We start from the raw sequence: 24413 nt of genomic DNA on the forward strand, positions 1-24413 counted from the left end.
GCTGGACTTGACTCTTTTGTGTTTTTAGCTTCCCCCATTCACTCTACAGCAATGCTTCTTTTACCTAAGCTAAAGATCCCTGCAGCGCCCAAAATACTGTGGGGTTTGCTCATCAAATAGGTTACTGCCAGTACAATTGTGATGTGAGAGTGGGGATAGAGACGTGCTGAATCTGGGACACATAAGGGTGACAGCTTGAAAGTGCTGCTTGACCCAGTCCATGGAGTCCAGGGGCATATAAGGAGAGGTAGCTTGAAAGTGCTGCTTCATCCAGCCCAGAATGTCCAGAGACCTATAAGGGATCAGCTTGCTCTGTTAATGTATGTGTGGGTGGGTGGGTGTTCATCCGGTTCTGCGGCTGGAGAAACCCAGCCCTAGGGAACCCAGGTCCTGCAGGATAGCTCCATTGGGAGGGGACTTGCAGCAGGGAGAAGTAGAGCTCCATATGAAAACACGTGTGACACAAGCAGTAAAGTGATAGAATTACAGACCATCCCCCCCTCCCCCCAGAAGTGTAACCCAAAATAAATGAGCATACCCCAAAGTAACGGCCAAAACTGGTAACACCCCCTCTCTTGGCCTCTCGTACTCCTGCAAAGGACTCTTCCATTCCCCACTCACACACCTTTGACCCTCCCCAAAATGCTTTGCGATGCTTCCAACAGCATTAGCCACATACAGTGCTGATCTGCCTTCCCCGGGGACTCCCTGAGGGAGGGGCCATTGGGGTGTGACAGCGGAAGGACCAGCAGGCTGTCCGTGTGAACTCAGCATGCTTTGCTGAGGGAGGATGATGGACCAAAAGGAGATAGGAGGGGTGATAAGACTTTGGCTCACAGAGACACAGGGGGCCCACCCAGCCAAGCTGCTGAAGAGCCAAAACTGGATCCTGTCTCCATCTCTTTGAGTCCTAGCCGGGAGCTCCTGAGTCCCACCGAACGCCAACTCCTCTTCTGTGTGGAGCCTCCGTTGATCTGGGCTGGTTTTGACCCTGAACGCCCAGTTCCTGCCCCCTTTTCAGTGTTAGGGCGTTCTGGCCCTAGGGGGTGGGCTCAGGCAGTGGGCCCCACTGGCGCTTTGGCCACAGGGAAGTCTTCCATCAGCATGACGGCGGCTGCTGGCATCACTGGCCGATGGCAGAGCACCCAGGCCTGTCCTCGTGCCGGGAGGATGTGCACAACTCTTCTAAAATGACATGTTCCATGACCGCCTCCACCATCCTCTTCTTCGGCTGTAGCCACCGCTTGCATATTTTCTTCAGGGCTTGGGCCACCAGCCAGGGTCTGGTGCCTGTGGGGTATGTCTGGCTCTGGAACCACTACCGAAAGGTTTCTGGGCTGACATCCAAGGTGTCCAGGATCGCTGCCTTTACCCGGCTATATTCCCTTGCCTCTTCTGTAGCCAGCCCCTGGTATGCCGTTTGGGCAGTCCCAGTCAGTTATGGGGCCAAAAGAGTGGCCCATTGGTCAGGGGCCCACCCTGCGACCAGCACCACCCTTTCGAACGTTACCAAGAAGGCCTCGGGGTTATCGTCAGGCCCCATCTTAGTTAGCCGCACCGGTGCAGTGGTGTGCGGCGACCCGGCCAGGTCTCTGCTGCTGCTGGAGCTGGGCAGCCTGCTGCTGTTCCTGGCTCTCCGTCAGGAGGTTGATCAGTCGGTCCATATCCATGGCTCTCTCTGGGTTGCACTCCCCCCTCAGACCCCTTCTCACAGAGGCGAGGGATCGTGCCCGCATTCTCCACCACGTGTAAGGAGATTAGCCAGGGCTCTTCCCTCTCTGGGGTGGCGGTGAGCCACCCCGCCTCACTATACACTGTTGATGTCTTGGGGGAATTAGTCTGGCTGCAGGAGTCTTCCTTGGCAGCCCTTGCAGCAACTGAAATAAGCACAGTGAGCCCGGGCCCTAGGTCAGGGTGGGTCAACAGTAAGTCAGGTGCTGAGGCCCTCAGGCAGGGCTGACCAGTAGCAGTGCTAACAGTAGCAATGAGACCAGGCCTCCAAAGAGCCTGGGAGACAGGGAGACAACCACCCGCGAGTTGGGTGGCAGGGGGGACACAGGCCGTCCCACTCCACTGCATCAGGGGGATCCTGGCTGCAACACATGCTCCTGTGACAGGAGGATCCTGGCTGCCTCACTACATAACCCTTGCCACTATACCAGGGGGAGGATGGAAACCTAAGTGGTGACACTTCGCAACAAAATGTTGATTCAGGGCCAAGGGGGGGAATGTTACAACCCAATGGCCCCCTCCCATCAGGGAGTCCCCGGGAAGGTAGAGCAGCAGTGTATATTGCTAATGCTGTTCCAAGCATAGCAAAGAATTTTGGGGAGGGTTAAAGGTGTGTGAGTGGAGAGTGGAAGATTCCTTTGCAGGAGTATGAGAGGCCGAGGAGCGGGGAGAAAAAGAAGAAAGCTGAGAACAGGTTAATTCAACACGGCTGCTAGCAAGCTCAGTCTGAAGATAAGAAGCTGACTCCAGCCCAAGGCCAGCTGCTACCCACCAAGACCGAAGGGGGGAAGTCCAACCCCCCTGCCCAGCCATGAGAAAGGAAAGTTACTGAACAAAATGCAGGGGCCGGGAAAAGGAGCAAAACGGCGAAGGCCAGCCAGGAACAAACAGAACAGTCTCACGGCCCTGAAACTGGTGTTTTGGGGAAAGTCAGTTTGGACTGGCACAAAGAATACCAGGAGCAGAGTTCCCCGAACGGAGCACACTCCCTCGCCCCTGCTCCCCAAGGAGCCAGGACTTAAAATCCTCCTGAGAGCTGAAGCAACTCGGAGAGTACAGTGGATCCTTGGACAGCCTGGCCCCAGGACAGCACTCCTGTCCACCGTCCCCCCCGCTTCTTCTGACGCCACACCCAGACTTGGCCAGTCTGGTTGTGCATGTCAGAGAATGAAAGTGGGTTAGGGCTTGGGGCATTAACGCTTTCTATCTCCCCCTGAGTGATGTGAGAGCATTCCCAGCACTCTAGGCTGTTATTTTATTCTTTTATCAATAAAGCTTTAAAATTTAGACCCTTGCTGTGCCTCGTCATCTCCTCCCCAAAAAGATCCTGTGGCCCCAGCCTGATCAACTGTGGCCTCAGGCAGATTGGTAACAAGAATCTGTCACACTAGCCTGCTACAAACACAGGTCCAGGTCTGAATCACGTCCCCAAAAAGATGCAGGCTTAACTGAAAACAGCTTAAGAAGGTCTCCTGTCCCAGCACCAAAATACCCAGTTCCCAATGGGATCCAAACCCCAAATAAATCCATTTTACTCTGTATAAAGCATATAGAGGGTAAACTCATGAATTGTTCGCCCTCTATAACACTGATAGAGAGATATGCACAGCTGTTTGCTCCCCCAGGAATTAATTACTTGTTTTGGGTTACTTAATAAGTAAAAAGTGATTTTATTAAATATAAGAAGTAGAATTTAAGTGGTTCCAAGCAATAACAGACAGAGCAAAGTACGTTACCAAGCAAAATAAAATAAAACAAAACAGAGAAGTCTAAGTCTAATGCAGTAGGAAACTAAATGCAGGTAAATCTCACCCTCAGAGAGGTTCCAATAAGCTTCTTTGACAGACTAGACTCCTTCCTAGTCTGGATCCAACCATTGGTGCTGACTTTTGGTATTGCCGGTGGGTGCCTTCCCTATGCCCCACCCCGACTCCGTGCCCTCTCTAGGTCCCACCCTCATTCTGCCCCTTCCATAGGCCCCACCCCAGCTCTGCCCCTTACCCCGCCTGCCCACCGCTTGCTCCTCTCCGCCCCCTCCTCTGAGCACTACTGCCAGTTTTGGGGGAAGGCTATTTTCAGCATATTTATACACTTCTTTCATATTCTAGTTATTGAATGTGACTATCATTGGTATCTTAACAAATTAGTCATTAAAATAGTAAAGAACTACATAATTACATGGATTGGCATGTGTCCCCATGCCAAAATTAAAACTCCCAGGCTCAGAGTGGAGTAAGATCTAAACAGCAGGCTACTAGCATCAAGATTTACACTCCCCCTCTAGTGGCCAAGGTTCGTGCTCTCTGTATATTAGGATGCTGTCAACAGGGCCATAATGACAGGATTCACACTAGAGGTGCGGGAGGGGATATCATTTATTGGACCAGCCTCTGTTGGTGAGAGAGACAAGCTTTTGAGCTTTCACAGAACTCTTCTTCAGGCTCCAAAGCAGGGATCAGCAACCTCTGGCATGCAGCTTGCCAGGCTAAGCACCCTGGCGGGCCGGGGCAATTTGTTTACCTGCTGCATCCGCAGGTTCGGCTGATCGCGGCTCCCACTGACCGCGGTTCACCACTCCAAGACAATGGGGGCTGAGGGAAGCGGTGTTGGCCAAGGGATGTGCTGGCCGTGGCTTCCCGCTGCCCCCATTGGCCTGGAGTGGCGAACCGTGGCCAGTGGGAGCCGCAATTGACCAAACCTGCAGACACGGCAGGTAAACAAACTGGCCCGGACCGCCAGGATGCTTCCCCTCACAAGCTGCGTGCCAGAGGTTGCCAACCCCTGCTCCAAAGCTTGTCTCTCTCGCCAACAAAAGTTGCTCCAATAAAAGATATTACTTCACACACTTTGTCTCTCTAATTTCCTGGGAACAACAGGGCTACAACAACGCAGCTTACAAAAATGCAGGATTCACATGAACAGCACAGAGTGAGCATCACACCAGGGCATAGGCACCGACTCCGTACACCCACTGGCTCCAGTCAACTCCTTATGGGGCCCGTGGGTGCCCACGGGCCCCATCAGCTGTTCAGCGGGGCTGTCAGGGGGGCGATCAGCAGCTTTTTCCAGAGCTGGGAGCCACCAGCCAATCAGCAACAGGGACTCTCCTCCTGGGGCAGGGGCTGAGTGACCTCCCCCACCACCGGTGCCGCCCCGCCTCCTTCTCCTACCTGCTTCTCCTGGCAGCAGGCTGCGTTCTGTGGCTCTGCAGCTGAGCAGCTCCCAATCTTGCTTCAACCTCTCACCCAACTAAAGGCAGTAGCAGCAGCAGGAGCTGGTAAGTGTATTTCAAAGGGGGTCTTCTTGGGGTGAGGGTGGATGGGGGGGAACTGAAACCCCTTCCCTGGTAGCTGTGCTGAGAGCCGGCACCTGGCTGCTGGCGTGGTGGCCGTCTGCATGGGAGGCACCAGCTGCCACCCAGCTCTCTGCCTCTGGCAGGGGGTTCAGTCAGAGGCGTCTCCAAAAACATCCCCTGGACCCGCGCAGCACAGAGAGACTAAGAGTACCAGCCCCTGCCGGGCAGCTGGACCGGGACAGGCATGCTGGGGGGAGGACATCTCCTGGGTTCCTGTGGGGTGCGGTGCCCCCCGCTTGCCCTCCCTGCCCAGGCAGAGACGCCTGCCTCTCGGAGACAGTGCCCACATGTCCATGCAGTCCACTTGGTCCCTCTCCCTGGCATCGGGGTGACTGCCTCTTACTGGGGTCGGGGGGTGGAAGGGAAGAGACAGTGGGGAAGGGATAGGACGGGGCTGGGGAGAAAGGGAAACTCAAGCTATCAGGGGAAACCTTCCAAGCAGTGCAATCTCTGTCTTGGGGTGTGGATGGAATAGTCTCCCAAGGGAAGTGCTAGTGTAACCCCTGGGGTACAACCTAGGCTGGAACGATTTCTTGTTTAATCCACGTGCTCTGGCAAACACAAGTCCAAGTATCATGTTGGGGGAGGGGAGGCATTGCTGAGTCCCAGGGTTGAGTAATTCTCTGGTGTTGGTTATTGAATTGCTAATTCTCATTCACTTACTGCACAATGGCTGGTGATGGTTGTTTAACATCCACCCAGTCATTTGGTCAAGTGCCTTGTTGTTTCTGGGAAGTTGCCTTCTGGGCTACTCCCAAATTTGCAGCATATTTCATAACACCATACAGCACAATCTCATCACTTTATACACTTTAATGATATTCAGATTCGGACAGAACAGTGGGTTTCAGCAAATCATAACCTTCCCATGATACCCTACATGGCATGCTTGATATGAAATATAAAGAATATATAGAAATGATGAATATGGGGCTTACAGAGCACAGCACGCTGCTCCCCCGAGGTATAGAGCAGTCGCTCTCAAACTTTTGTACTGGTGACCCCTTTCACACAGCAAGCCTCTGAGTGCAACCCCTCCCCCCCTTATAAATTAAAACCACTTTTTATATATTTAACACCATTATAAATGCTGGAGGCAAAGCGAGGTTTGGTTGGAGGTTGACAGTTCACGACCCCCCATGTAATAACCTCATGACCCCCTGAGGGGTCCCAACCCCCAGTTTGAGAACCCCTGGTATAGAGTGTCCCAGCTAGAAACTCCAAGGCTTGGGACTTTTAAAAGGAGACTGGACAAAACATGCAGTAAGGATCAGCCCTGCATTGGCAGGGAGATGGACTGAGCCAGGATGATCACAGAGGGCTTTTCCCCTGTAACTTCTATCATTCCATCCCACTCGCCCGGGAGTACAAATTCTGGTACTAAAGACGTGGTGCCTGGATCCCATATTGCCTTGCACTGGGAGTGGGAATTAGTGCCCTGACATGCAACTCCTCCTAATCGACCAGTGTAGATCCTGCTGTTAGGACAGCTATTTGCAGGTGCCCTTGTGTTTAGCTGAACCCTGGGACTCAGTCCCTGAGTGTATCCCCACTAAACTGAGATCTAAACTGACACTGCTATCCTGCTGTGTGGATCCCACTGGGCTTCTACTGTGAATTTTTGGCATGCGCACCTGGCTGTATTTATCTCATTGTGCTGGTAGTGCTACTTCCTTGGTGTGATGATGACATTAAGCTAAGATGAATCCTGAAAATAGTGTCCTGGTGTGATGGTCACTCTGTGCTGTTCATGTGAATCCTGCATTTCTGTATGCTGTGTTGTTGGAGCCCTGTTGTTCCCAGGAAATTAGAGAGACAAGGGGAGTGAGGTCATAGCTTTTATTGGAGCAACTTTTGTTGGTGAGAGAGAGAGAGACAAGGTCTGGAGCTTTCACAGAGTTCTTCTTCCTGAAGAAGATTTCTGTGAAAGCTCAAAAGCTTGTCTCTCTCGCCAACAGACGCTGGTCCAATAAATGATACCCCCTCCCCCACCTCTAGTGCGAATCCTGTCATTATGGCCCTGTTGGCAGCATCCTAATATACAGAGAGCACGAACCTTGGCCACTAGAGGGGGAGTGTAAATCTTGATGCTAGTAGCCTGCTGTTTAGATCTTACTCCACTCTGAGCCTGGGAGTTTTAATTTTGCCATGGGTACTGTGATAGTGCTGCCCGTGGGAGCCAGATGAGGTCACTCAATTAGGGTGAACTGCAAACAAAACAGGGCAGACAAACCCCAGAAGCTGGTGGTTCTTCCAATACTTAGATGTACGAAGCCAACACAGAACAGCTTCTATAGTACCTTACTGGTTACTTAGAAGTCCAAATAACGCAGTCCCCTTAAAGTGCCCAGCCTCAGGCCTCCGTCCAGACACACACATCAGATATGATGATGGTTACTGAAAATCTTATCTCATTATATAAAAGAAAAGGTTCTTCCAATCCCAAAGGATTAGCCACACACCCAGGTCCAATTATAACTGAGATCTTACCCAAAATACACACTAATAGCCAATTCTTATTAACTACGCTAAAATGTATTTAAAAAGAACAGAGAGAGTGTTGGTTAAAAGATCAATATACAGACAGATTTGAATTCAATTCTTGAGGTTCAGATGCATAGCAGAGGTGAGCTTGTAGTTGCCAAAAGTCCTTTTAGAAACAGTCCATAGGTTATAGTCCAATGTCCATATTCAGGGTGGCTCCAGTCAATGACTCGGGATCTCAGTCCTTATGGCTTAAGGTTTCCCCCTCTTGAAACCCAAAGCAGATCTGAGATGAAGCAGGATCGTGTCCCAGGGTTCTTATACATTTCAAGCAGCCTTTTGGCCTGAGAAAACAATAGGCTTAACTCCTTCTCCCAAACATCCTGGCAATTAGAACAGGGTAATTTATCCTTTAAACAGTATAGATACAGGTTACCACAGCCTTCAAAGAGACACATAGACAATAATATTATTTCACTCAAATATCTTCCTAAATGTTACTATTCCTTTTTTGATCTTTGAATTAAAGCCATGGTAATAGACAAGACTTATTTGCTACATCACAAGACCTGAGCAAACATCTACCCTTCTATCTCTAACAATGCAGACTTGCATTTTAAAGCTCTATTCATTTACATATTTTCCTAATAAGTCTCTAAAGTTCGTCCATGGGTTAGGTCAGCCTGTGAGTTAATTAACTCTTTCTGGCCCTGTCATCTTTCAATAAGATATTATATTACACTCATAACATCACAGGTACACATGCCAATCCATGAAGGCAGTGGAATTTGGAAATAAGGTGAACGCAGGGCTGGCCTTATGGGTGGGTGCTGTGATCAGGAGGGCGCTGTGCTCAAAAGGAGTGGGGTGGGTCTGGGGTGGGAGACTGTGGAAGGGACTAAAGGTTTTTGGTTTTTTCATTTGTTCGTACTATAATTATAGGGCCAGGATGTTAATGAAGACAGCTTGTGTGTGCAATGATTTTAATATACTGTAATTCATGATGATGTAATTAGGTAGTTCCTTACCATTTTAATGATTAAATTGTTAAAATACTAATGATAGTCACATTCAATAACTAGAATATGAAAGAAGTGTATGAATATGCTGAAAATAGCCTCCCCCCGAAAACTGGCAGAGGTGCTTGGAGGAGGGGTTGGAGAGGAGCGAGCGGTGGGCAGGTGGGGGAAGGGTGGAGCGGGGGTGGGGCCTAGGGAGGGCACCCAGCGGTTAAACCAAAAGTCAGCACCAATGTGGCCACCGCAGTCCAAATTAATCCCACAGCTGCCCCCAGGTTTCTACCCTTCAGCTTTTCATACTCGGCATACAGGTCTAACAAATCCTGCCAAGAATGCACCCTCCTCTGAAGCTCCGTCACAGAACCCCAGGGATTATATCCCACTTGGTCAGAGCCCTTTCCAACTGGGAGAGGTCTTTACCCCCCCTTTGAAAGAGGCAGCAGGGTCCCGTCCCCATTTGCTGCCTCCCCCATGGCTTGGGCATCAGATCCACCTGCCTCCCATGATGCCAGCTAACCGGGCAGCCAGACTTCCGTGTCCATGCTCCCTAATGCCTGTACGTCCGGCCTTGACTCCATCGCTGATGCCATCACCCACGACTGCGGGATTCCCGAGTCCGCAGCTGTACTCATGGTGTTGTTACAATTCTTTAGTACAACTCTTAAGGTCTTTTAATCACTTGAGATTTCACGTTGCCCACGCTGGCACTGGGGCTAACAATGCTCACCCTTCCCGGGCCAGAGGGAAAGACACTAAGTCTCACTCCATATTACTCTGTCCGTTCCCACCGCTCTCCTCTTCAAGTGCCCCTCTCGGGCTTAGCGAGAAACCCTAAGCTCTCCTTTTATACTCAAGCATACTACGGCTGAGTGTATATGAACCGAGGATTGTCCGCTTGGAGCGAGATTCTCTAAGTCCTCCTCCTATTGCCCGGTACTGCTACAATCGGCGGTAGACCCACCTGCACCCTTCCCCTGCTGACCGGGTGGAGAGAGGAATGCTAAGCCTCCCTCTGTTTCTCAGGCATTCTAAGACTGAGGGTGGGGCTCATCTTTAATGATAGAATCCTCAACATAAAATACCAACAGTGCCGCACAGAGCAAACATGAACTGCCAAGGCAGAACAGAACAGTTGGTGCGTTCCATAGAGCTCCCCACCCCCTCCACAATTCTCCACCAAAACTGTGACCAATGTTTGTTACCAATCTGCCTGAGGCCACAGTTTATCAGGCTGGGGCCACAGGATCTATTGGGGAGGAGATAATGAGGCACACCAAGGAAGTTCTTCTTCACGCAGCACACAGTCAACTTGTGGAACTCCTTACCTGAGGAGGTTGTGAAGGCTAGGACTATAACAGCGTTTAAAAGAGAACTGGATAAATTCATGGTGGTTAAGTCCATTAATGGCTATTAGCCAGGATGGGTAAGGAATGGTGTCCCTAGCCTCTGTTTGTCAGAGGATGGAGATGGATGGCAGGAGACAGATCACTTGATGATTACCTGTTAGGTTCACACCCTGTGGGGCACCTGGCATTGGCCACTGTCGGTAGACAGGATACTGGGCTAGATGACCTTTGGTCTGACCCGGTACGGCTGTTCTTATGTTCTTATGTTATGTTATGTCTAAATTTTAAATCTTTATTGATAAAATAATACAACAGCCGAGAGTGCTGGGAGCGCTCCCAAGTCACTCACGGGAAGAAAGAAAGTGTTAATGCCCCAAGCCCTAACCCACTTTCATACTCACACATGCACAACCCAGACTGGCCAAGTCTGGGTGTAAGGTAAGAAGAGGCTGGGGGGAAGGCGGCCGGGAGTGCTGTCCTGGGCTTAGGCCATCCAAGGATCCACTGTGCTCTCTGAGTTGCTTCAGCTCTCAGGAGGTTTTAAGTCCTGGTTCCTCAGGATGGGAGGGGGTCTCCGTTCAGGGAACTCTGCTCCTGGTGCTCTTTGTGCCAGTCCAAACCGGCTTTCTATGGTCTCTTCAACTTTCCCCAAAACAAACCGGTTTCAGGGCCATGAGACAGTTTTGTTTGTTCCTGGTTGCCCTTTGCCGTTTCGGTCATTTTCCCGGCCCCTGCATTTGGTTCAACAACTTTCCTTTCTCACGGCTGGGCTGGGGGGTTGGACTTCCCCCCTTCTGTCTTGGCAGGTAGCAGCTGGCCTTGGGCTGGAGTCAGCTTCTTATCTTTAGACTGAGCTTGCTAGCAGCCGTGTTGAGTTAACCCGTTCTCTGCTTTCTTCTTTCTCTCCCCCCCCCCCAATACTCCTGCAAAGGAATCTTCCACTCTCCAGTCACACACCTTTAACCCTCCCAAAAATGCTTTGTGATGCTTGCAACAGTGTCAGGGCTGGCTCTAGGCACCAGCAAAACAAGCAGATGCTTGGGGGGGCACATTTCCAGGGGGCATCATTTTGGCCACCTTATTTTTTTTTAACTCACTTCTTCCCCTCTCACAACCCTGCAGAAGCAGAGTCACGGAGCAGCTGGGGATCCAGCCTGGGAGCTGAGAACCCACGGGACCCTGGGAGCTGTAGTTCCTTGCCTAGCTCCCTGCCTAGAGAGCCAGCCCTGGAGCAGGGAAAGAAATATATTTCCCAGCAATCCCTTGGCTGCTATCAACAGGAAAGGGAGGGGTAGGGAGTGAGGTAGCTGAGCCATGCTGTGAGTCGAAAGGGGTGGCACTGTGAATGGGGAGTGTGCCCAAGGAGTAGAAGGCTTTGCCCCAGATGTCCCCTTCAGAAGACTTCCCCAGACTGCATTAAGGATACTGGTGTGACCCCACCTTGCAGCCCACAAAGAAGGAATTGGGTGGACTAAATGGACAGTGCACCTCTCTATCTGAAGCCTAACAAGGGAGGTACATGGATCCCACTAGAATTTAAAATGGAAAGTAAGGGAGGAGAGGCTCTGCTAGGGGACTTCGGTAGCTTTAGACACAGTACCAGGCACATAGGAGGATTTCCACTTCTGAGCCATGGAAGCAGAAATTGACTTTTCCTTTCCAGATTTAGTTAATATTCCGAAAGGGAATCTAGCACCTGCCTTCCAGATTTGAACACCTCAAAATTCAGGAGTGCTCAAGCTCAATTTGGGCAGCTGTTACTTCGTTTCTCCCAAATCAAATATACTGATCCACTGTAACTTGCTGTAGAAAAAGTAGGATAAGAAATGAAGAAGTAAGAAATGCTTCCCAGTGGTTTTTACGACTGGAATTGCTATTTTCAACAGCTATTGCCATTTTTTTTTTAAGTTGTATTTGTTTAAAAGGAAGACAGTGATATTGCATTGGCAAATTCCCCATAGAAACAAAGAGTGGAACAAAAGAATAATAAAGGCACCTCAACTTTTCCTCATTTATGTAGGACAGTCTTATAATATGCATCCAAATATCCTCCAATCACACAAGCTGAAAATTGTTTGACTTTACTGCAGTTCTGTAACCATATGGGAACCAATCCTGTCTGTGTTCTGTGCACATCCAAAATTCCTGCTGAATGACCCGCCCTGGGAGCGAGTTACCAGCGACCCAGGGTGGGGACAGCAGGAGGGTGCAGGTTGGGGGAAGAGCCCAGGGCTGGGGCAGCAGAGGAGTGTGGGGGGGAGCCCAGGGTGGGGAGCATCCAAAAATTTTTTTTTGCTTGGGGCGGCAAAAAACCTAGAGCCGGCCCTGAACAGCGTTAGCAATATGCAGTGCTGATCTACCTGCCCAGGGGACTCCCTAAGGGGAGGGGGGCATTGGGTTGTGACACTAGCGTGTCTGAAGTCCAAAGCTGCCAGGGAAAACGGGCTTAGAGGTAGTCTCAGCACATCAGGTTGCAGTCCCAATGGGCTTTCTGTGACCCAAGAAGTCACACATGCTTTGCTGACAATAAACATGACCAAGTGCCTACGCATCTTGACAGCTCTCGTGGTCATTGGGCAGTTCACACAAGGTCTGCTGTGCCAGCTGTCTGCGCAGAGGCCACGTACAGACCAGTAAGTTACTGTAAGATCTCTGGTGAACACACGGGGGGCTGCGCACAGACGGGTGAGCTATGGTGGGCTCTACACATAGAGTTTGCTATTTTGGCAGGGCTGGGAGCTGGCAGCTTGTCTCTGGGGTTGGGAGACAGTCACAGGGAACTGATGGGTCTCCTGTCCCCGCAGGTGTCCCTCGCAGTGTCCCGCTGGAAGCTGTGAAGGCCCATCCCGGCCAGCGATGCTGATCCTGAGCTGTTCCTCCAAGCTGCGGCTGCTGGAGGGGATGCTACGGCGGGGCCTGCCTGACACGCTGCCGGTGACCAGGACTCGCCCGCCCCCGCAGGGCCGAACCCTCCCACACTCGGGCTGGGCAGAGAGCAGGGCAAAGTCCCTAAGAGTCACCTGGGTGATGGGGCACATATTGGGCTGGGGTGCAATCCCCTGGGTCAGGGGTACATGGAGGGCTGGCTCCTCCACCTGGTCAGGGGGTAGCAGTTTGGGGGCAGACCCTTTCTCCAGATCAGGGGGCAGCAGTTCAGTGGCTGGGCAGGCACTCACAGATCCACAAGGGATGTGCTGTACCCCAGCTTGTCACCAGTCCCCTGGGAGTGACCCCTGTATTGGGCCAGGGACCGAGGCTCCACACAGCTCCACAGGGGCAGGCCCGTGACCTCCACCACTGGGCCTTTGACACCAGCCCCCCCATCTCTCTCCGTGGCTCCCTGCAGTGAATGCAGCTGAGCCAGATGCCTGCGGGAGGCTTGGACCGGGCCCTGCGGTGTGTGTTGGCAGAGACCCCGGCAGCCTTTGCAAAACACTGTAGTGGTTCATCAGTCACCTGTCTACAGACTCCTCAGGTTAGCACAGGCCAAGCCTGGGCAATGAGCCAGCCAAGACATCACGGGCCCCATGGCTGGCTCTGGCTCTGTCCCTTTGTTCTTAGGCCAAGGTGATAGCTGCTGAAACCCCCGCAAAAGCTGGCTCTTAGCCCGATAGCCTGACCCCTCGCAGCTGCTGTTCTTCAGCTGGGGGCCTCTCCGCTGCAGAGCCGTGAGGGGGGAATCTCGCTCGCTCAGTGTGAACATCCACCCCATCCATTTGGGTTTCCATGGTCTCTCCAGAACCTCCTTGCGGGTGTGTAGCCTTTATTCCCTTGGTTAATGAGGCTGGTCTACAGCCGGGCTGCTACTTGAGTCACAACCCTTCCCTTCCCATGCTGCGCAGAGCAGTACAGGACACAGAGGGAAACTGAGGCACACATAGGACTCAGAAAGATTCTACAGAAAGCTTCTACTTCACCACACAAGCCCCCCGCCCTGGGTTAGTGGTAGCAGCAGGAGGGCGGGTCCCTCCCCCAGGTTACATGTAGCGGGGGACTTCCCCCTGGGCCTCCTCCTCACTTGCCCCCTTTCTCCTAAAGTCCAAACCCAGCACCAATGCCTGCTGCTCACCCAGCATAGCTGCCAGGACCTGCCCATCCAATCAGAGCAAAAGCGGGCTCTGTGCCAGCCAATCTCAGTATGGGCAGGCTTTGCGTAAGCCAATGAACATGTGGGCAGCTCCATGGCAGCCAATCACAGTGTGGGACAGCTGGGTGCCTGCCAATCATGGCTCTGACCACCACCACCTCCCACCCCCGGCTCTGAATTTCCTCCTAGTCCTCGCCATGGCTCTGACTCCCTCCTTCCCCCAACCCCAGCTACAGCCTTGAGAAAATTGGCATTTTTGTAATATTTTTATGAACCCCATCCTGCTCTCCCTGCGGAAACAGAGTCAGAGCTGAACCTGGTGGGAGCTGAGACCCCAGCTGAGCATGGGCAGACACGGGCAGGGCATGGCCAAGGTTAAGACCCAGAATTGCCAGCAGGGGGACTATGGCCTGGGGTGAGGGCAAGAGGTTAACCCCAGGAGGAGAAATGGATTCCTGGCATACACACAGCCCTGGGGTTGGAACACAACCAGCGTCGCGGAGCCCCCTGCATCACCAGACCCTGGGACACCAGCGCCCCAGAGACACGGCTGGGCTAAGACCAGCCTCGCAGGGGGACACACCCACACCGATCCCCGAATGCTCATGGGGTCACTCCCTACCCCAGTCTAGGGGTCAGGACACCCCAGGGTGCAGCCAAGATGGCTGACACATGGAGGAAGGTGGGGGGGGCACGACCCTTCTCACTCCCTAGCAGATGGGGGGTGCAGTGGCTGGATCCCATCCCAGTTTCAAACCCAAAGGTTTGTGGGGGGGCAAAAGGGTGCTGAGGCTGCATGAAAACTCCCCCCTGCCCCCTGCTAGTGTCAGCGAACAGACCTGCCCTAAGCGTGGATGTGAGACTGCTCTGAGCTGGGTATTGGAAAGGGTGAGTTTGATTCGAGCCAGCTGTCAGCATGCTGACCGTGCCTGGTAGGAGAGGGATGGGGAAGATGCTGTGGCTTCTATGGATAGCATTTGGGGGTTCAAACTTCACCAGGACGGTCACTGGTTAAAGTGACCCTGCCCAGTGAAGAGATGAAATAAAGTAGGATTTTTCTGTAATATTTTTACAACACTATGTGTGCCTCAGTTTCCCCCATGTGTTGCATGACTATCCAGTTGCAGGGGCAAGGGGGAGGATTAAGTTTACACTCAGGGCAGGCTAAGAGACATGGGGTGGGTGTCACCTCCCTGTGAGGGTGGAATAAACACTCCTAAAGTAACTTGTTGAACTCAACCCAGATCCCCAAGGGGGCCAGAGAGACAAGGCAAGCGCTGCTGACTCCTGGATTTCCCCACCTCTCAGCCGGGAGGCTGAGCAGAGACCCCAGCTCGAGAGCACAGGACTGGGAGGTGGGGGGTGCTGGACAAAGATGGAGGCTCTCACCTGGAGCTGGCCAAGGAGGTCAGACGGAGACAGAGACAGCCTGGAAAGCGTCTTTCACTCCAGCTTGGCTGGGCCCTGGCTGACCGCAATGGACACTGCTTTACCCCCAGTTCTCTCTGCTGACCTAAGGCCGCTCCGTGACTCATAAACCAGCCTGGCTTGACAATGCTGCCGGGTGTCACTGCAAACACAGGCTGGGGTGTCGGAGCCCCTGAAGAGCGGCCAGGTCTCTCCAGGGGTCTGGCTCAGTGGGAGGCACCGGGCAGAGCTCGCGGGGTGGAGCAGGAGGGCTGGAGCCCAGAGGCCCCATCTCAGAGGCGGTGGCCTGCCCTGCAGGAAGAGTGGGGCCCCTGGGGGGTGGCACTTTGAGGGCTGCTCCAAGGGGCAGAGTAAAAGCTGGGGCCCAGCACCAATCCTGGGGATCCGGGACATCCCCGGACTCTGACCCCTGTGTCTCGGCAGGTCTACGGCGCTGTGATGCATGTGAACCGCGGGAACCCGGCTGGCCACGAGGTGCTGGTGGATTCATGGCCAGAGTTCAACATGGTCCTGACCCGGCCACGCAGAGAAGTGCGGCCTTTGCTGGGCCCCTCCCATCTGCCCCGCTCCCCTCCCCCACCTGATGCCATCACTGCGTTGCTCCCCTCCCCCACCTGATGCCATCTCTGCCCCTCCCCGACTTCCTTGCCCCTTTCCCTGCTTGGTGTCATCTCTACCCCTCCCCCTTCTCTCTGCCCCACCTCCCCACAGCCTGTCTCACCTTCCTGCTGCCCAGATGCCCCGTCCCATTCTATCCTAAGCCCCCTGGCTCTGAATTTCCTCCTAGTACGCGCCATGGCTCTGACTCCCTCCTTCCCCCCACCCAGCTACACCCTTGACAAAATCAGCATTTTTGTAATATTTTTATGAACCCTGTGTGTGCCTCAGTTTCCACTGGCTCCCCAGTGGGGGAAGCAGATTAAGTTTGCTCGCAGTGCTAAGCGACACAGGCAGTTTGCTTTCAGTTAGTGCCAGCGGTGGGATACTGAATGCGCCAGTAGCAAAGCACAGTCCGTCAAAGGAAACAGCAAGAAAATGGTGTATAACCACCATCCTAAGAAGCACATTGCACAGGAGAAAAGGCGAAGCTTTGGGAAGTTCAACAAGGCGCCGCTGATTGGAGGCTGGAGAAGGGTGACAGGACTCAGCAGCAGGTTCCAGACCCAGGCGGGGTTTGATGAGGGTCCGAGAGGGACAGAAGCAGCAGCAGGGTGTCCTCACGACCTGGTTCCCCTTCAATAGATAGTAGGAGTTAGGGTGGAAGGCAAAGGCGCTAGCAGACCGTGAGGGGGAACCAGCTGGCTGTGAGAAGCAGCAAAAACATGAACAAATGCAGCAAAAGCTTGATCTGGAGATGTGGAGGGGCGAGAGAACCCATCAAGGGGTAAGTGGGCAAAGGCCTCAGGGATGCTGGATTGCGCAGCGAGCTGGATACTAAATTGTCCGTTTAAGGAGGAGGAGGGGCTGTAGACACCCACCTCACTGCCTTTGAGAAGGGTTGTGATTTGATCCTGGTTGACCCTGCGGACCAGCTCTGCTGTCTCACCCCCATGCTCGGGCCCCCAAAGCCATAGAGACGTACAGCCAGATGGACGGCGTTAATACTGGGGACTGGGAACTGTTCAAAAAGGCTCCACTGCTTATGTTTGACCTGACACCTGAGGCTTACATGAAAGGGTTTTGGGGTGTGCAAAAGACCCAGGGTGGGACCTAAATGGAAGCCAGCTGCCGACTGGGAGAAGCCCTCCCGACAGCTCGGATCCCAGTGGAGACACAGGTCTCGGGCCGGGGGGCTGGTAGTCATGGTTCTCCTGGACATGGGCTCTGACCTCCTGCTGAGACTTTCTGTATCACCTTAAGACAAAATCCAGTCCCTGATCCTGCCCCAGCCAAGGGTTTGAACCCCAGGAGCCAGAGGCTCAGACTGGAGGTGTCAGTGAAAAGGCGAATAGCTCGGCCGGCAGGGAGCAGGGGCCCCTCCCTCCCTATTGCCCGTAACACTAAGGAAAGGCTGTTGAGCTCAGGACACCTGTCTGTCTGGAAGTTGACCCCTGTATTTGAGTGGGGCAGGGGAACCGTCCCATCTCCATACGGGAGATGTGAGTCACACGGGCTCCGGCAGAACTTCCCTCAGGCTGTGTCCAAGGGAGCCAGCTGGCAGCCTGCTCTCCCTGGGGAACAGAGTCAGAGCTGAACCTGGTGGGAGCTGAGCCCCCAGCTGAGCATGGGCAGACACGGGCAGGGCATGGCCAAGGTTAAGACCCAGAATCGCCAGCAGGGGGGCTCTGGCCTGGGGTGAGGGCAAGAGGTTAGCCCCAGGAGGGGAAATGTATTCCTGGCATACACACAGCCCTGGGGTTGGGACACAACCAGCGTAGGGGAGCCCCCTGCATCACCAGACCCTGGGACACCAGCGCCCCAGAGACACGGCTGGGCTAAGACCAGCCTCGCAGGGGGACACACCCACACTGATCCCCGAATGCTCATGGGGTCACTCCCTACCCCAGTCTAGGGGTCAGGACACCCCAGGGTGCAACCAAGATGGCTGACACATGGAGGACGGGGGGGGCACGACCCTTCTCACTCCCTGGCAGATGGGGGGGTGCGGTGGCTGGATCCCATCCCAGTTTCAAACCCAAAGGTTTTGCGGTGGCAAAAGGGTGCTGAGGCTGCATGAAAACTCCCCCCTGCCCCCTGCTAGTGTCAGTGAACAGACCTGCCCTAAGCATGGATGTGAGACTGCTCTGAGCTGGGTATTGGAAAGGGTGAGTTTGATTCGAGCCAGCTGTCAGCATGTTGACCGTGCCTGGTAGGACAGGGATGGGGAAGGTGCTGTGGCTTCTATGGATAGCATTTGGGGGTTCAAACTTCAAGAGAATGGTCACTGGTTAAAGTGACCCTGCCCAGTGAAGAGATGAAATAAAGTAGGATTTTTCGGTAATATTTTTACAACACTATGTGTGCCTCAGTTTCCCCCATGTGTTGCATGACTATCCAGTTGCAGGGGCAAGGGGGAGGATTAAGTTTACACTCAGGGCAGGCTAAGAGACATGGGGTGGTTGTCACCTCCCTGTGAGGGTGGAATAAAGGCTCCTTACGTAACTTGTTGAACTCAACCCAGATCCCCAAGGAGGCCAGAGAGACAAGGCAAGTGCTGCTGACTCCTGGATTTCCCCATCTCTCTGTCGGGAGGCTGAGCAGAGACCCCAGCTCGAGAGCACAGGACTGGGAGGTGGGGGGTGCTGGACAAAGATGGAGGCTCTCACCTGGAGCTGGCCAAGGACGTCAGACGGAGACAGAGACAGCCTGGAAAGCGTCTTTCACTCCAGTTTAGCTGGGCCCTGGCTGACCGCAATGGACACTGCTTTACCCCCAGTTCTCTCTGCTGACCTAAGGCCGCTCCGTGACTCATAATCCAGCCTGGCTTGACAATGCTGCCGGGTGTCACTGAAAACACAGGCTGGGGTGTCGGAGCCCCCCAAGAGCGGCCAGGTCTCTCCAGGGGTCTGGCTCAGTGGGAGGCACCGGGCAGAGCTCGCGGGGTGGAGCAGGAGGGCTGGAGCCCAGAGGCTCCATCTCAGAGGCGGTGGCCTGCCCTGCAGGAAGAGTGGGGCCCCTGGGGGGTGGCACTTTGAGGGCTCCTCCAAGGGGCAGAGTAAAAGCTGGGGCCCAGCACCGATCCTGGGGATCCGGGACATCCCCGGACTCTGACCCCTGTGTCTCGGCAGGTCTACGGCGCTGTGATGCATGTGAACCGCGGGAACCCGGCTGGCCACGAGGTGCTGGTGGATTCATGGCCAGAGTTCAAAATGGTCCTGACCCGGCCACGCAGAGAAGTGTGGCATTTGCTGTGCCTCTCCCATCTGCCCCGCTCCTTTCGCCATCGCTCCCTCGCTCCCCTCCCCCATCTTATGCCATCATTGCCCCGCTCCCCTCCCCGACTTCCTTGCCCCTTTCCCTGCTTGGTGTCATCTCTACCCCTCCCCCTCCTGTCTGCACCACATCCCCACAGCCTGACTCCCCCTCCTGCTGCCCAGACGCCCTGTCCCATTCTGCCCTAAGCCCACTGGCTCCGTTCACGGGGCCCCTTCCCCCCTCCTCAGTCTCTTACTTGGGGCTCGCTGTGCCCTGCTCCCCCTATGCTGTCACTGAGGGTCATGGGGGGAGGGGACAGAGGCTGCGCTCTCCCCCAGGCAGTGTCCCCCCTGCAGGTGGCGCGGGACCCCAGCGATTATTTCACCAACTTGTACACGACCTTCTACCGGGACGAGGGCGCCTGCCGGGCCCTGCTAGAGAACAGCCGCGCCGTGGACTGGGGCCAGGCCTTCCAGATACACGGTGAGCTCCTCCAGCCCTGCTCCATCCAGCACCAGCCACATGGCGGGCAGGACTGCTCCCCGCCACAGGCCAATAGCCCCAGGTAGCTCACCTTGGCCCCTAATCCCTATGGACCTGGGCCCCTTCTCCATCCAGACTCGGGATCCTGAATGAGCCAAGCTTGGGAACCCCAGTTGGGTCATGCCGGCTCACAGTGGCCCTTGGCCCCTCCCTGCTGCTCTCCCCCAGCGGGCTGGGCCCCCTACGTCCATGGGCACCTTTCAGGGGCCCCTGCTGACAGCGCACGGCTGTCCCTGCAGGGCTGCAGGACGGGGTATACGAGACCATCAGGGACATCGCCAGGGCCAGGGGGCTTGAGATGGAGACTTATCCGTACCGGCTGCTGTTGCACCCAGACCCGCCTGCCATGTCCCAGTACCGGTAGGTGCCCCCCAGGTATGGGGTGTGTGAGAAAATAGGGCAATGTACACAACCAGCCTGTGCTAGATGGAGGGGGGAGTGGAGCTGGGGGAAGGGAAGGGCCCCGGGGTGCCAGGCCAGAGGCTTCCATTGCGCCCTAGATCTGGTGGCCACGAGTTCCCCAGGCGAACAGTGCTGGCAGAGTGAGGGCATCACCACGGCCCCACTCACAGCCTTAGGCCGTGGGCACATGCTGCCAAGGATTTCCCATCCTGCTCCGGGGCAGGGCTGAGTCAGCCCTAGGGCTTTGCCAGGGGACAGGGGCAACCAGGGTGACCAGACGTCCCAATAAAATCAGGACTGTCCCGATTTTGAGGAATTTGTCCCGCGTCCCGACCGAAGCACGGTTGGGATGCCATTTGTCCCGATAGTTTTTCAGGCGTGGTTTTTTGTTGTTGTTGTTATACTCACCCGTCCAGGTCCCTCATTCGCTGACAGTCTTCGGCGGCATTTCGGCAGTGGGTACTTCTGTCTTTGGAGGCAAGACTAATTACCCTCTGCCGAAATGCCGCCAAAGAACATCAGCGACTGAAGGCCCCTCTGCCAAATTGCCGCCGAAGACCCAGACGGGTGAGTGTAACAGTTAAAACCCCTGCGGCGGTCCCGATATTTTAGTTACAATCTGGTCACCCTATGGGGAAACCAGCCTGTAACCCTTCAGTATCCTGGGTGTCCTTGACCCCAGAGCCGTCCCCTCTGAGGGGAGGGGGGCTCCAAGCACAGAGCCCCCTGGTCCCTCCTTTCCAGTCAGCGGGTAGGTCTCCGGGCAGGGGGTTCGCTGCCCACTGAGCCCTGGTGCTTTCATCTCAGGGAACTGAGCTTAGCCAAGGCCCATTGCAGCGATGACTCTGCTGGGGTTGGACTGGGCCTTGTCAGACAGCCCCTGTGCTGAGTCCGTGGGAGACTGTCGATCCCCTCCCCACAGGGTTCACCTTCCCCCCATGTGCCGGGGCCTGGCTTAATCCCCCCCTTCTCCCCCACCCCAAGTCTATAGCCCCTCAGCCTCACCCCCCTTCTCCCAGTGCCAGGTCAGTCCCCCTCCAGCCTCCCTTCCCTCCATGGGTTGCACTGTGGGGAGCGTTATGTGGGCTATAGACACCCTAGAATTTGCCATAGCCTCCCTTCCCAGTGCAAAGGCCAAACATTACGCAGCAGTAAGCGTGGCAATGCCATACCACGCCACCCGTCGGTCTCGGCTGCTGCTAGCAGCAGCACTGCCTTCAGATCTGGGTGGCACACCCCTCCCCCACAGGATACATTCCATGCCCCCCCCCAAGTTTGAGATTCGTCAAGATCCCCCTCCCCCTTGCAATTTTCTGTCCAGCCCATCTCAGCCTGCTCCTCTCCTATGCCATGTCATACCAGCTCAATTTCTGCTCCCTTGTACCAGATCGAACCCCCCCCAGCTCCCGGCTCACTGCACCCCATCCCCCAAGCTGGCTCAATCTGCCTCTATGTTCACACCTCCCATGTTTGGTCGCTCCCTGCTCCCCTCCCCTCGATTTACCCCTTCACCTGCCCATGCTGGTTTTATTTCCCCTGCCTCCCCCACGCTGACCCTCCTCCCCTTGCCAGGTCAATCCCCTATCTGCTCACCCCACCCTGCCCCGCCTCTCATTCCCCACTGCCCTGTCTTGCAGACCTGACAAGGGGCTCAGGCTGGCCCCCGTGTCCCCCGCCCACGCCACGCTGCTCAACGACACCTGGAAGTTTGGGGGGAACAGCTGGAGCCTGCGGTACCTGTGCCTCCTGATCCGCCACTTCCCCAACGCCTGCCTGCTGGGCCCTGAGGGGACCCCCATCTCCTGGTGCCTCACCGACCAACTGGCTGCCCTGACGCACGGTTACACCCTCCCGGAGCATCGCGGCCAGCACCACACGAGGCCCATGGTGGGGATGCTGGTGGCACAGTTGCATGCCCGCGGATTCCCTGTTTACACCCGGGTGCTGACCGACAACAAGCCTTCACTGCACATCCTGCAACGCCTCGGCTTCCGCATCCTGCCCGGGGTATTCTACATGCTGGTGGTGATGCCCCGGTTCACCCAGTCCCAGCCAGCCAGTGGCCTGGTGCCATAACTATAAAGAGAAGGGTAATAGCCCTCCTGTGTAAAATACTATAAAATCCCTCCTGGCCAGAGTCTCCAAAATCCTTTTCCCTGTAAAGGGTTAAGAAGCTCAGGTAACCTGGCTGACATCTGACCCAAAGGACCAATAAGGGGACAAGATACTTTCATATCTTGGTGGGGCGGGGAAGGCTTTTGTTTGTGCTCTTTGTTTTGGGGGTTGTTTGCTCTTGGGACAGAGAGGGACCAGACATTAATCCAGGCTCTCCAAATCTTTCTGAACAAGTCTCTCATATTTCAAACTTGTAAGTAAACAGCCAGGCAAGGCGTGTTAGTTTTATCTTTGTTTTCTCAACTTGTAAATGTACCTTTTACTAGAGTGTTTATCTCTGTTTGCTGTACTTTGAACCTAAGGCTAGAGGGGGTTCCTCTGGGCTCTTTAAGTTTGATTACCCTGTAAAGTTATTTTCCATCCTGATTTTATAGATATGATTTTTACCCTTTTCTTTAATTAAAAGCCTTCTTTTTAAGAACCTGATTGATTTTTCCTTGTTTTTAGATCCAAGGCGGTTGGATCTTGATCCACCAGGAGTTGGTGGGAGAAAGGAGAGGGGATGGTTAATTTCTCCTTGTTTTAGATCCAAGGGGTTTGGATCTGTATTCACCAGGGAATTGGTGAAGAGTCTCTCAAGGCTACCCAGGGAAGGGAATTAGCACATTGGGAGTGGTGGCAGCGGACCAGATCTAAGCTGCTAGTTAAGCTTAGAACTTTTCATGCAGGCCCCCACATCTGTACCCTAAAGTTCAGAGTGGGGAAGGAGCCTTGACACCTGGACTCGGGCCAGGACCCTGCACCCAGCTCTGGGGAATGGTCACACACCCATAGCATGTAGCACGGGAGGAAGGGAGAGGAGAAGGGGACATGCCCTAGGGCCCTGCGCTCAGCTCTGGGGGACAGCGACGCTCCGCCAGCATGTAGGCCTGGGGGAGGGGAGGAGATGGGGACACAGCCCAGCCATGCCCAGGGACCTACTGCTCTGCCACCCCCGAGAAGGGGACACATTCACCAGCCCCCGGGGAGCTCAGCTGTCAGCCATTGGGAAGCCGGGGCCTGGTGGAGGAGACTAGCTCATGCTCCATTATCCCCTGGAGCAGGCCAGAGGCTCAGTAGGGGGCGCTCTCCCCTGACAGTCAGTGCTGGCGCCAAAGAGAGCAGGGTGAGGGCTCAGCAGGGGGTGCTCTCTGCTCACAGTCCTGCCCCCCGTATCCTGTGCTGTGGGCTCAGCAGGGGGCGCTCTCCCACTCCCTTCCCCAGGCAGTTTGTTGATCGGCTGGGGCTGTGGTGGGGGGTCTCCTTTCCAGGAGCTGTGCCTGGTCTTGCCAAAGCTTTGGTGCAAGCTCGCTTGGGCTCCAACCGTATGTCCCAGCTGTGGCCCACCCCTTTCCTCCCCTGTGGTGATAGAGGGCAGGTGCTGTCCTTGCACGCTTGCTCCAGGGTCAGCAGGCAGCTGGAAAGCCAGGCCAGGGCTTGTGTTTATGATGGTGCACTACATGCGGGAGGAGAGCGGCCATAGAACCCCATCATAGAGCCCTGTTGGGCCCGAACACAGGGAGGAGCATCCACTCTTCTCCCTTCCCCCCAGAATGGACGTCCTCGGCCCTGGGCAGGTGACTTGGGACTGACCTGCCCCCTGCCAGCCCCTGTGCACAGGCTGCTCCTCCCCGTGTAGCTGGGCCCAGCTGTAGCCCCACTGAACCATGGGGTTGGGGGAAGGGGACCCCCCACACACAGCAGACATTGCAGGTTCTCCTCCCCCTTGCTGGTAGGTCAGTAGCAGTGTGGAGAGGGGGTGGGGCACTGCGGCTCCTTGCAGGCCCCAGGGACACGCATCCCCTTCCTCTCAGGGGGTGGGACAAAGAGAATTTTCTTTAATAGTTTTGATGCCTGTGTGCCTCAGTTTCCCTCTGTACTTTGCATGGCTGCCCAGTGGGTGCCAAAAGGTTAAAAAGCTGCTCTTGTGGCAAAGCAGGGACAGGAGGGGGAGTGTCACATGGCTGGGGGCAGGAACTCGGCGTTCAGGATCAAAACCAGCCCAGATC

The 24413-nt window shown here is 54.8% G+C and overlaps 2 protein-coding genes across 6 annotated transcripts in view; one reads left to right on the top strand and one right to left on the bottom strand.

The window, feature by feature from the left end:
- Positions 1-24413, bottom strand: part of MTCH2 (mitochondrial carrier 2) — a 212069-nt gene that overhangs the window by 168915 nt on the left and 18741 nt on the right. The window lies entirely within an intron of this gene.
- Positions 4881-24078, top strand: LOC103307343 (glycine N-acyltransferase-like protein 3). Of its 3 annotated transcripts, none has more exons than XM_065594506.1 (7): positions 4881-5008; positions 12740-12869; positions 15874-15981; positions 19179-19286; positions 19662-19788; positions 20088-20208; positions 21888-24078. In XM_065594506.1, exons 2-7 carry the CDS (start codon positions 12792-12794, stop codon positions 22324-22326), a joined length of 981 nt encoding a protein of 326 aa, XP_065450578.1. In that variant the 5' UTR covers positions 4881-5008; positions 12740-12791; the 3' UTR covers positions 22327-24078. The 3 variants fall into 3 exon arrangements, with proteins under 3 accessions (XP_065450578.1, XP_065450579.1, XP_065450580.1); XM_065594507.1 differs by having other exon boundaries at positions 19179-19229; XM_065594508.1 differs by lacking the exon at positions 19179-19286.

This window comes from Chrysemys picta, chromosome 4 (genome assembly GCF_011386835.1).
Source record: "Chrysemys picta bellii isolate R12L10 chromosome 4, ASM1138683v2, whole genome shotgun sequence".
Taxonomy (NCBI): domain Eukaryota; kingdom Metazoa; phylum Chordata; order Testudines; family Emydidae; genus Chrysemys; species Chrysemys picta.